At 55.9% G+C, this 12,685-nt stretch overlaps 1 protein-coding gene across 2 annotated transcripts in view; it reads right to left on the bottom strand.

Moving 5' to 3' along the window:
* LOC131669567 (uncharacterized) overlaps positions 1-12,685 on the bottom strand; it is a 53,297-nt gene that overhangs the window by 22,114 nt on the left and 18,498 nt on the right. The window contains exon 4 of one of the 2 annotated variants that reach the window (XM_058944522.1): positions 804-914. The exons of the other annotated variant lie outside the window; for it this stretch is intronic. Coding sequence (XP_058800505.1) covers positions 804-914 — 111 coding nt within the window. The remainder of the gene's footprint in view (positions 1-803; positions 915-12,685) is intronic. 2 annotated transcript variants of the gene reach the window in all.

Genomic DNA, 12,685 nt, shown 5'->3' with positions numbered 1-12,685 from the left:
TAGCAAATGGATTGGTATCGGTAGCGAACGGGCCGAGACGTCAGCAGCAGTGGCTGGCGTTCTTTTGTCTATGTTTGCGTGCGTCGACCCTCGGCGTCGTCGGAGGTCAGCTGCCGGAGACTGCGCGCAGCCTTTCTCTCTCTCTCTCTCTCGCGCGAGCCCGCGAGCGGCGCAGCTGTAGCACAAGCTGCAAGACGCGGCGCTCGTCGCAAGGGCTATCATCGAGAAATTTCAGCTTCGCCGTTTTTGTCGTGCCCGTCGTGGTCGTCGTGGTCGTGCCAGTCGATGCCGGAAATTACGGACAACCGCCCACTTGGCTCTTCCACTTTACTCGGGCTATCGGAGCCCTCGAGAGGTTTAGCCGGCAGAATTATATAACGACAGTTTATCCGAGACAGCTCGCCCGAAAGCTGATCGCTTTATTCATGCGGAACAAATGCTGGCCTGCGGGCTTCGTCGAGTGCGCGCGCCGAGATCTTCGTGACTACGTGGCCGAACGACACTCATTGCATGCCGGCTGGCTCGTCGGCAAAGTGCTTGCAATTAAGGCGAAGAAGAAGCGAATCAACGAGTAGCTGGAAGAGCTGAAATGCCGGAAAGAGGCAGTGCTGATCTAGACTGAGAAGACGTCACGATTATGGGCTGCAACAACACTCTCGTACGTTGCCTCGTATAGTAACGCATCTTTTCTTACTTTTTTGCCGCCCACCCCCCTCCCGCCCATCCCCTTTCTCGGTCGTCGAGCTTGCGGTCTGCCGCTTCATTGGACGAGACGCGCTGTACGTGCATTAGACACCTCTTACCTTGTTTGCCTGGCGCTGCAGCTTGCTAATCGTGGCACGATCGCGTTGCGCGGCAAGCCGCTCGCCGTGCAAAACTCGTTCCAATTCTCGCATTTGCAGTTCCAAGTTTTCCTGCAATCAAACAACCAAGAAGACGTCAGCGAGGGGCCGTAAGAAAAACTCGAGCGAGCCTCGGTCGGTCCGCCGAGCTGCTCCTTTTGCAGAGCTGGTCGCGGTCGGCGAACCGGCCGACCCGAGAGGCGAATTCGTCGCGTGCGCTGCCCCCAATCGCGAACATCGGTCCGGATCGGATTTGCCAGCGCGAACGCGTGAAATGGGCTGGCTCGCACGGAGGCGCACGGGGCTGCTCTCTCGGGACTTGTCTCACGGCCAATTTCGCGACGAGTGCGCCGCGGCGTCTTGGCTATAGCGCGCGCGCGCGGCTGTTTGTCGAAAAGTGGCAAGTTGCGGCGGGGGTGGCGGCCAGACGGCTCAGGCTGGGCGCCGCGTTATAGCGCAATCCATTAGACATGCGGCGACGTACGTATACGCGCGCGGGCACGCACCCGTCGCGTGTACGGCCAGCCAACGGATATACGCTCATTCGCATGCTCAGCCACGAACTCGCAATTCACCCTTTCCCCACTCGCGCGCAACCCCTGCTCGCTCTCGCTCTCTCTCTCTCTCTCTCTCTCTGTCTGTCGTTCTTTGCAGAAAGAACGAAATGCCCCGAAGCCCGGTGGCAAGTTATCCCTGCGATATACGCCGAGCCGAGTATCCTTGCAGCCGCTCGCCGACCGCGTCTCGGATCGCGGTCGATCGCGCGCCGGCAGTGCCGCGAAAGGTCAGCGGTCTACGGGGGGGCGTCAAATTAATCCGAGGCATACGTCTTGCGTAATGGCTCTCAGCGCCCCGCCGAGCCACGTGCTGTCAACGCTGGCTTAGGCTGCGCGAATGAAGTCGCACGCGCGCAATTCATTGGCCGCGATCATTCGAAGCTCTGGCAAATTTGCCGTCTGATTTACGCGCGACTCGCCGTGCGTTGACGGTCGCCGGATGCCGGCCGAATGGCGCGCAGGCGGCGCGGCTCGACCAATTTGCGAGGTAATTCGGTCCGGCGCCGGCGAAGCACGGGGCTCGCAGGTGAGTTAGCGCGCGGCCAACTTTGACGATATTTAGTGGCTGAGCGTAGCGCCGAGGTAAATGCCCGGCGGCAGCGACGGCTTAAGGTCTGAGCGCGCGGGCACATTCGCGTTTATAGCCGTAAGCAAGCGAGCACGCGGCACTCGGCGCTGGAGAGCCCTCGTGAAATTAGCGCAGGAGGGCTTTTACGGGCGACTCCGTGGCACGACTTTCGCTCTCGGTGGCTCGCGATCTGCATGCAGCCGCGCCGTCGATTCGCGCGCACAGTTGTTCAGCGTCCGCCACCAAGAAGTGCAGCGCGGCCCAAATGGAAGTCGACTTGACGTTCAAAGGTCCGCCCCCTCTGCTCCTTGCGGCGCTCGAATTCGCAGCCGGTCAGCGTCGTTCCCGAGCTCGCGACGGCATTCCCAGCCGAAGCCTGCTGCTCGCGATGGTGCGAGAAAAGCTGCCGCTACGGATCATCGTTTGTCGCTTAGCCAGTGAGAGCCGAATTCCACGGGGCGGACGCGAGCCAGTCGTGGAACGCTCGTTTTCGATTTTGCCTCGAACGCACTAAGCTGCGACCAAAGAGCCCGCCCGGCAAGTAGACTAATGGCCGCATCCGTTGCCGCGCGTCCGTGAACGTTCGTTGTTCCGTCGTACCAAGAATTTCGACAGGCAAGCTCGTGCGGCGCGTACGTCGTGACACTGAGCGCGAGAGGGACCGCCGGGCGACGCTTCCGAGTCGTCCGTCGGAGGCTGCGAGGTAAGCCAAGCTCGCGCGAGAGGCCGCGTCTCGCTGTCTATTTTAAAGCGGCCCTCGCTCAGAGGCAATGAGCGCACGCGTGCTAGCGCCGATCGGGCGCCGGCGAGCGCGCGAAATTTAGCGCGCGCGTTTGCGTCCAGGAGTGACAGCTGCCGATGCGCCCCGCCATCGGCTGCGAACGCTCGTTGAACGCGCTGTTGTTTGAAAGAGAGAGAGAGAGAGAGAGAGAGAGCGAGCGAGTGAAATAATAATGAATCGGGACTGGCGCCAACGAGAGTCGAGGCTCGTGCGAGCAAAATTTATCAGGATGCGCGTGCAGGGGAGCAGTGCGTCCCGGAACGGCCTTAGCTCGGCGAGAGTGCCGGTATGTAGGCTTTTCTAGCACGCAGCCGCCTTCCAGCCAAGTGCGTGGCTCGGCCAGAACTGCGGCAGTCGTGCCCGTGACAAATCTCTGGCGATCGGGATTCCGAACGCCGCTCGCGGTGAGAGCGCCGCGCGTCGCCCAGCGTCCGCTTCTCGTCCCCTCGGCTCGCCGAAGCAGCCTGCGCGCTCGACAAAATGCTCTCGATCGCGCGGCAAACCGTGTGATTGATTTCTGGCAACTGTAGCGATGTTCAAGATCACTGCCGAGGACCGCCAAGCGTTGTCGGCATTTTCGTCGCGATCTGCGGTTCGGATTCGCGTTGGACGACTTGGCCGTCGGTCGGGGATGAGCCGGCAGCTGTCGACGCTATTCGGCTGCTCGGAAATAGTCTAGGAAAAGCTGGCTCGTGCAAATGGTTATAACTCCTCGCTAAGAAGCTTTCCCGGAAGCCTTTGAAGTCGCGTTATAAAGACTCGCTTATTGGCATTTATTTGTGTAGCCAGTCGAGCGCACTCTCGAAGCTTCATCGAGCGAAGAGATGCTTGTTAGTAAATTGTTGAGCCACGAGAATGTCCGACTATTTGGACACTTGCTCCACTAAACGAGACTTTATTTATTCGGCGGCAGGGCCAGCGAAGTGTTGCGCATCGGTGTCTGCTTGCGCGAGAAGTCGACAAAAGTGAAAGTAGGTGCGCAGTGGGGGAGGGCGGCGGGGCCTATCCAATGAAACGGCAAGAAGGGCATTTAATCCTGCAGGCTAGCGGCTGCTCGCTCTCGCTCGTGTGAACGTCGCGCGCACAGAGGAGCCTTTTTGTCGCGGACCGAGACGAGGCAAATTGGTCCAATTAGCCGCTGTCGAGGAAAAACGAGCTAGTCGAGAGAGCCGCAGCGAACGAGCTCGTGCTGCACGCGCTCGGCTGGGCTCCGGCTTGTCTTTGCGAGCAGCCAGCTATCCCGCGCGGAAGTGCCCCCGGACTCGGGCTGCGGGCGCACTCGTGCGCGCGATTTACGCGTCCGGACGGGCAGCGCTCCACCTCCGTCCCCCCTTTTGCCTCGCTTTCATTCTCGCTCGCTCGCTCGCGCTCGACTCGACCCGCGCCGCCAGCAATTTCGCCTCTTATCAACGTGTTTTTCAATCGCTAAATGCGCCCCCGGCCTCTCCGCCGGACAAACTTGCCTTCGCTCCCCGCGTTGGAGTGTTTGCCAGTGGCTTGAAAAATTCATGGAAATTTATCGATTTTCAGCCGAGGCTTCGCAGTCTCATCAACAGCAAATATTGGCCTTCGATGAACGCCCGCCAAATGGCTCTCGATTCGCCGGCAAGCAGCCTTCGACGACCCTTAGGCCGAGCGTGTCTCGGCGACGCTGTCAGGATCCGAGTGGCGGCATTCCCGGAGCACCGGGAGCAGGACGTAATTGCAGCGAGCGAGGGACCGTTTCACGACGGCTCGCCGAGACGCCAACTCCGCTGACAAACCGATGACTCGTTATTACGGAATATCGACCGAGGCAGCAGCTCGCTCCCATTAGCTGTTGGCGATAGCCGTGGCAGGAGATTGAATAATGCAACGCGTTTGCGAGCAGACCCGTCGCGTCGAGTAAATATTTCAGCGGAGAGAGCCAAGAGCTCGCGGTGCGGGAGAGGCGGCGGCAAGTTTTAACCCTCTTGGGCGCGAGCCGCTTGGCGCCAAGCTGTCCTCTAGCGGCGTCGGAGGGCTGAATCGCTGGTCGGCCCGTGTCTGCTCGAGTCGCAAAGCCTTCGGTCGGAAGAGCGACGTCCGCAAGCCGTGACTTGCAGTTGCCCAGCGGCCGACTCCGAGCGTCAGTCAGTCCGAGCGACGGATTCTTCGTAATCCGTCTGCAATCTTCGTCGATTTACGTAGCAACGAGCTTCTCTGATTTACGCGCGGAGTTTGGCCGTAGCGGGCTCCGAAAGGTCCGTCTTGCGACCGCGGAAATCGAGGCCATCGTTCAGCCCGTTCAGCCGGGACGCCGGGCTCACGGGCCTTTGTCCGCGAGCAGCGCCATCCGGCGCACGGCCGAGCTATTAAGAATCACCGTGAGCTCGCGGCTCTGGTGGCGCTTGTCAGGCGAGGCTCGTCCGCGAGCTAGCAGCTTGAATTTCGGCTGGTAAAGTCGGCGAACAATGGAGTTTTCCGGGGGAGCTCGAGCCCGGGGGATTGATTCCGCTCCGCGCGGGTGGAGGCCTCGGCGAAAGGCAAACTTTGAAAAAGGAGAAGCAAGGATGGACGAATGGATGGAAGAAAGAGGAGGAGCGGAGCGACCGAGTGGCGCTGACGAGAGAGGCGGCGAGCCGGTGCTCGTGTCGCTAAACGAGCCTTGTATTCGTACGCGATGTACGCCGCCGCCGATCGAGCTCCATCCTTACGTTCACCCGCTGCAGTCCGGCCTAGTCCTATATCCTGCTAATCTTGGACGGAGCGTCTCGATGTGCGATCAAAAGAAACGTCATCTTCCTCTGGCCAACGGCAGCTCGATAGGGCATACAGGTCGCGGGCGGTCTTGCTCGGCTGCAAGTTGCGCCAGGCGAATTGGAAAGGGCGCCTCTTCGCCCCCTTTTTTTAGAGCGCATTCAGGGCTCGAGTGCTTTCTTATTATGACGGCTTCGGAACCCTCGGCCGCGCCAGCCGATAGCCGACAGCGTCGCCGAGCTAAGGCCGGCAGAGCGAGAGGGGAGAGAAGCCGCAAGTTTGAAGGGAGATTAAGAAAGCTCGCGGAGAGCCCGTAGCTGTAACTGGCTCGAGTGTAGAGATTAGAGCAGAGGATACAAGTGGGCTCCGAAAGCCATTTGTTTTTCTATCCGCTTGCAAACGCAGCGTCGACTCGGCGCTCGCAAGCTCCAGCGGACAGCAAAGACGCGCAACACTTGCCGACGATTTGCGCCCATTAGCCGAGTCAATATTTGCGCGCTTCCTCTCGAATTATTTCCGCTCCAGAAAGCGGCAAACGCGTCGCCGCGACGGCCTATCTCCGGCTGGCTGTCGAGTGGCGCGCATTCCGATTCCTCGCACGCGCGCCCGCGCTAATCACTCGCCCGCGGGAAGCTGGCAATTGATATTTCACCGTGCGTTCGCACGCTCGTACTTCGCCGTTTCGTCATTCCGGCGCTTCACAGAGCTTGCAACGACCCCTGGTGGCGATTGCAAAGCGGCCCGCAGAAATGCTTACACCGGACAGTTCCTCGCGGATATAGCAAAGACACTTGGAAGAGAGCGGCGAACGCTCGCCGTGGCAGGCGAGCCAGGCGAAGCGAATCGTTCGCAATAACCACGGATGCGCGCCTCGGCAATGCCGAGCGCAAAACAATTATATAGCAATTGTCCAAGTTTACGCCTGCGTCGTAAAAAGCAGCTTGGATTTATCGTCCGAGACGTCAACGATATACACGCGTACACGCGTCTGATCGTCGCGGACTGCGCTGCTTTGGCGTCGCGACGAATATTCCACATTTTAAATTACGATCGCGCATCAGTGTTTTTACGAGGAGCGAGCAGCGGCGAATGGACGCTTGCACGCGCGCGCTCTTTTCTCCTCTTCTCCTCCTGCCATCCATTCTCTTGGTTCAACTGAAAGAGATTTCTTTTATGCCCTCTCTTTCTCTCCCGACTTTGCCTGCAATGGCACTAGCTTGCGAAAATAAAACGATCGAGGAACCCTACGCTCTCGAGAGCGAGCGAGCGAGAGAGAGAGAGAGAATAAGCTTTGGCAAACTTGACCCGAGAGCCTCCGACTCTGAGCAAAGGGACTATTGTGCATTAAAGATCTCGTCGCGAGCACGCGCGTTCGTCACGCGATCCGAGACAAACGATTTCACGCAGCGGAGACTGTGCGTCGAGTCGATCCTCGAAAGCCCGGAATGGAAAGTTAAAGGGAGAAAAAAACCGATGGCGCAGAGAGAGAGAGAGAGAGAGAGAGAGAGTCAACGAATATAGAGGACAACGGCGTGTAAAAAACAGGCGAGCAAAAATTGACACGAACGAAGGGCATATAGTAAGCAAGCGAAGAATGGAAAGGGAGGAAGAGAGCTGGCCTGCGGGAATAACAGACAAAGGCGCCCCAGTCAGCGCGTAGTGCGCAAGCTCGCAAGCTGCCGAACAAAGAGTCGCCGGCTGGCACGCTGCGGAGGATCAACGCTCCGGTCGCTCTCCCCACGCAGAGAGAGAGAGAGAGAGAGAGAGAGAGAGAGAGAGAGAGAGAGAGAGAGAGAGAGAGAGAGAGAGAGAGAGGCGGCGCGTGCCACTTTAACTCTTCTGTCGACTTTCGGATTGTCGAGTTAGCCGAGTTTGCCGTAAGCGCCTCTCGTTCAACGCTCGAACAGCTCCCATTTTGCCGCGACAACAGCTCCTGCAATCTAATAAGCATGCCCGCGCAAGCTCCGCCGTACAATCTGAAAATCGAATTAGCCCTCGATCCAGCCTGCTTGACGGCTATCCGGCAAACGGCGTCGATATCGTTCAACGAAATTCAGCGTCAGTCGCCAAGATAAAGAGCGCAAGACAGCACCAGCAGCAACTCCGTAGTCTCGCCGCTTTGTCTTCGTTTCGGTTATTTACCTTGGTCCCAGCTGGCGCCGCTAGGCCGTCACGCGGATCGCCTCGGCATCGGAGCCACGCATATCCTAGCAGTGCCCGCGGCACAGTCGGTTGAATTGAAAATGGATCCTTTGTTTTGACGCGCGCGCCTAATCCTCCGAGGGGTAATCAGCAAGCAATCGATTGCGATTGCACGCGCGCGCTGCCTACTACTCCCCATCCATCCATTTAGCTTTTATCCGCAGCCGGCAACTTTATGCCGCCGCGCCGATTTATGGAGCGCCCGGTCCGCGTGTGTACGCCCGCAAGCGCAACTGGACTTCATTGCAGCTCGCTTCCCTTCGCTTGCCGCCCTCACCGGCTCGCCCCCGCCCCTCTTTCGCACTCTCTGCCGCCGCGTTTCAACGTGCCCGTCCCATTATTGATTGACCGTTCGTTGTCTTGCTACGTTCGTTGCCGATACACGTCGCCGTGTTCAGCAACTTGCAAAAGCTGCTTCGATCCAGCCGCTTCGGGCTTTCGATAAAAGCGAAAGCGCTGCTACGCCTATACTGTGAATCACAGTTGAGCGGCAAACAACTTGTATGAGGAAATCTCATAACTTGAGAGGCCTCCTCTTGCTCTGATGGCGCTACGCGAGCTTGCGATGATTTCTCGCAAAGAAATTGCTCCCTGAATTTTGCCCAACGTATCACTCTAAGCGCCATCAGCAAACTTTATCCGTATTTCTAGGTCGGGCATTACTATACGTCAATGTACTTGGAAGAAGTTCGAGAAAACGATCAAGTGCACGTGAAAGAATTATAGCATCCGAGATCGTTAGCAACCTAATCAATTCAGCGCCACATCAACGCACTAAACGAATCAACTTCATCGAGTCATCTTGGCGATGATGAAATTAACGTGGCGAAATAAAGTTAGAGAAGGTTATTAAGCAAGCAAACGAATTAGACAGAGAAACGAAAGGCACAAAAGTAATTGAAAATGACGATTAAAATATGTAGGCTAACGAGCTTACGAGTTTACGATTCGGTTGCACTGTCCGGTGCACAACCGACAAGCTGTCTCTCAAAGATTACGATCTTCTAGGAAGGGAGGCCGACAAACTTGAATAAATGCAAGCATCCCATTCTTTTGTAGCTGGAACGATTCGCTGTCACGGCCGAGAATGCTGATCCGTGGGTCACAAAAGCTGATCACAAAAGCGTGCGATCAGTCTTCGTAAGCTTGATATTTATAAGAACGCGGCTCAGACACACGAGTGCTGTCGCAATCTTCGGTGAATATTCAGAGTCGAACTTACTTACTGGAACTCCAGCAACTTGTTCCGTGAATAATTACAATACCGAGAAGATCGGCAAAGTAGTAATCGTCGTTGAAGCTTGTAGAAATGACAAGGTACGGTTCGAAGTGAGTTGTACAGAACGCTCGAGAAACACTATGAAAAAAAGATTTTTTATCTCGAGGATACGATCAAATAGAGGTCCATAAAACAGACGTCGGCACGAAAGCAACGAGTAAAGTTCTCACAGGACGAAGCGAAGCGAAGCTCCAAGTCCATAACAAAAAAGATGCATCGGCGTATACAACCGAGAGAGGATTGAACGTGCTCGGCTGGCGGAAGTATTTGCGTATTCAGCGCAGGGAGTGATGCTAAAAGTAAGCTACGCTACGGGCGTGGATCTGAAAATTTGTGGCAGGCAGGTAGCGTAGCGGGCCGTCGCGTTATGGAAAGGTAGAGCGAGCAGGACACGCTAGCAGCGCGGGAACGGACGCGGACGCTAGACAACTCGACGGAAGCGTCGAGGACGATTATCAATCAGCTATTTGTATAATCAGTCGAGACCCTCGGCCATGAAGCCGGTCATCCTCGGCTACGCCTCGTGGGACGTTGGCGTACCGCGAACTACTCGACTCCTGCGCGTAGCGTCGACTTGGCTCCGCTCGATTTTCGACGACGACGACGACGACGACGACGACGACGAGACAGCGAGACAGCTATGTTAGTCGTAGGTGTCTGCCCAGAAGACGAGAGCGTCATTCGTCTCCGGGCGTCTCGACGCCGTGCAGGGCTTTTCGATTCGTTATCCCAGATATCCGCCCACTGGCACAACTCCGCGCGCAGCATTAGTCAAAGCGTCGCCGAGTCGGCCTTCCTGTTGTTTCCAACCCCTGGCGGTACGCGGGGGACGAGTAAATGATCGCGCATCCTGCACGGCATTTCCATGGGTCATCGATCAAGCTCGGCTCTGACTTCTTGAATCATCGCCTCGATAACGAAGATGCGGGACGCACCGATGCCAAGCGTCCACGTATGCGGCCAAACGAGCGCGGAAACAAATCAGCAGCCGTAGACGCGCATCTTGTCGGGCGATCGCGACGCACGAGGGAAGCTTGATCGACGAGGCTGGCTTGCAGCGTGCATCCCGTTACGCGAGCGCTCGATGCGCTCTTATCCAAAGCACCGTCCATGCTCGCCGTCCAAAGGGATCGGAAAAATTGAGATTAGGATTGAAGGAGAGTCTGAATGCGCGACTGCGCGGAGAGGGCAGAGCTGCGCCGTCGGCGTGTAATTGGGGGGCTTTTGCCATTGTGCTCCCTCTGCGGGGATCAAGGTATTACGGCACCGACGGCATTGTTAGTTACAGCGCGGCTCGAATCCGGCCGAGCCGCCCCGTCCGCGTTCACAGAGAACAACCCCTCTCCGACAAACATGTAAAGGCACCTCGTTGCTTGTCGCCCAACTTTTAATCTACCTCTTGTACTCGCGCTCCCGCGATCTTCGCTTCGTCCCATCGCTCCTCGTTCGCTGTTTTTCCTTTGACGGCGGATGCTGGACGATGTTCCATCGAGGCAATTGTCCGTTTGTCCGAGCACCTTTGAAAAATCGCTACCTCGCCCAAGAGCTGCGCGAGGTAGCGATTCGGAATGCGTCTGCTGGCGGAAAGGGCGAAAGCTGCCCTGATGCAGGCGGCAAGTCGACTTGGCCTTTGACGAACGACTGTTCGCACTTGCACACCGCTGCCCCTCTGCCGTGGCCCCCGACCTATGCATTCGTTTGCACGCGCTCATCGAGCACGAGCAGCCTCTCGAAAATCCTGCTCGTCGCGCCCGTTGCGGAAGCGACTTGCTCCCTTGGATTAGCGCCGTCCGTCAGATCGGTCAACAACGCGGATCAAAGAGGAGACAAGAGCGCGACTACGGCGACACTTCACGGGCAAACGAGCACCGATTGGCGTTGATTAGCGGGCTGGGCAGGAGAGGGCCAGCGATCTCACGCGAGGTAGCAAGTTCGAGCGGTGAGCTTTTTGCCGCTCGACGACGCGCGTAATCCGAGCATCGCGCGGGACGCTCCTGATTTTCCGGAGCTCCGCGGAGCGATCTGTGCAAGTCGCGCCGAATAACCGCCGATCCCCGGGGACTGCGTCAGCCCCCGCCGTCGTCCGCGCTCCTGTTGCTCTGTCGTCTATTTGTTCCCGTCAATCAAAACGATCGATACAACTAATGTCCGCTCTACGATGGCCATCTGACTCACGCGCACGACAGCTCGTCAGATACATGCAGCGCTCGTACCAAAAAAACTAATCCGACGGCCGGCACAGCCTTCGACTCCTCGACTCCTATCTTTTTTGCTGTCGCGGAGGAGGTGTCCGTCGAAAGCTATCTGTTGCATCTATTGGGCTTCGCTATCAGGAGTAGTGTTTCCATGACTAACTGGATCAGAAAAATGCAAATCGACGACGAGCAGACTGATCCAGGGTGTATCAAACGAACGTAAAAAGAGGACTCGCAGGGGCAAAAGAAAATGCAGGTTGCTGTGGCAAGTACAGCCAGTTGCACTTGAGGTCTAGCCGTGAGCCACTTGAAAGCTTGCTCGGCTCTTGCTTCCTCGCTCTGCCATCTGCCGCGTTTTTTCAAAGTATTACGTCCAATAATCTGCAAACGTTTTGCTTTATTCCGGAACCGAAGATTGCATACATTCGCAAACTCTTATTTTTTTTCTGTATACGCAGCTGCGGAGATGCGTGCGGTCAACTGGAATCTAGAGTCATTTGAAACTGGATTTTACGACGACATCTGCACGCCTCACGTATGTGCCTATGTGCACGTTTCTGCGCCGACCCTCTGGGTTTTCCAACTTCAGGATAATAGTACAAAACTTTATGCATCAAATGGATACCTGACTTTCGTACCTAATGTCATTCCGTGCACGCAACTTATTAATTTTCGCAATAAGATATCTTATGCGGGGGGTCCCGTGTAACATGAATTACATGGGCGACAGACTCAGTCCACCGAAAGACGATTTCGATAAGTTATTTCATAATGAAATTCAAAACCATATTCAAAAGAATAATAACCCGAATGTTACGAGTAAGCCGTACAAAGCATTGGCTTACTGACAATGAAAAAAACAAGCACTTTGGTTTAGCCAAAGAAACGATAGTTCATTGAATGGCCGCGAGTTGAATTATGTTGTATCGTTTACCATCTCAGAAAAATATTTTGAAAAAAATATATCACCGGAACTGAGCATTACTCGGTGCTGCCGTGCTGGGAATCCGTTTGGAAATGTGTTTCTCCTTTACGCAATACAAGTCATGTATTAGCTAATGAAAAAAACGTATCTCTTTTTGTGAACGAAAAGCGAATTGACTCTTGAAAAAGTCTGCAGACATTAGTGCACATATTGTAACATTGAAAGAGATTTGTTCACAACCAATAAAGCAGCAATCGATATGCTTCACACCACGAAAGCGCCCGACCATTGTATTCAGAGAAAGAGTAAATGTATGGACCAATCACCGATGGATCCGATTTACTTTAGTAAAGAAGAAATGCACGCGACGAAGAAGGATCGCATAAATATTTCAAAATTGCAAAGTTTGCATCGGAAATCGCTTCGATCGTTTGCGTGTCAATGACGTCTGGCTTTCGACCAATCGATCACTGATTATCGAACTGAAAAATGGTCTCGGGAAGGTGTAGACGGACAGGGATGAGGAGGAGGGCGCGGCCAGTGCAATTTGGGCAAGCAGCAAATCTCGGGGAACGAACGAAGCATTTGGCGGCGCGTCGGTGGCAATGAACCTACTCG

The sequence above is a fragment of the Phymastichus coffea genome, unplaced genomic scaffold (assembly GCF_024137745.1).
Source record: "Phymastichus coffea isolate CEN01 unplaced genomic scaffold, Cenicafe_Pcof_1.1 PCOF00094, whole genome shotgun sequence".
Classification (NCBI taxonomy): Eukaryota; Metazoa; Arthropoda; class Insecta; order Hymenoptera; family Eulophidae; genus Phymastichus; species Phymastichus coffea.
Note: the sequence above shows the minus strand (reverse complement) of the source record. Positions and strands in the feature narration are given on the sequence as shown.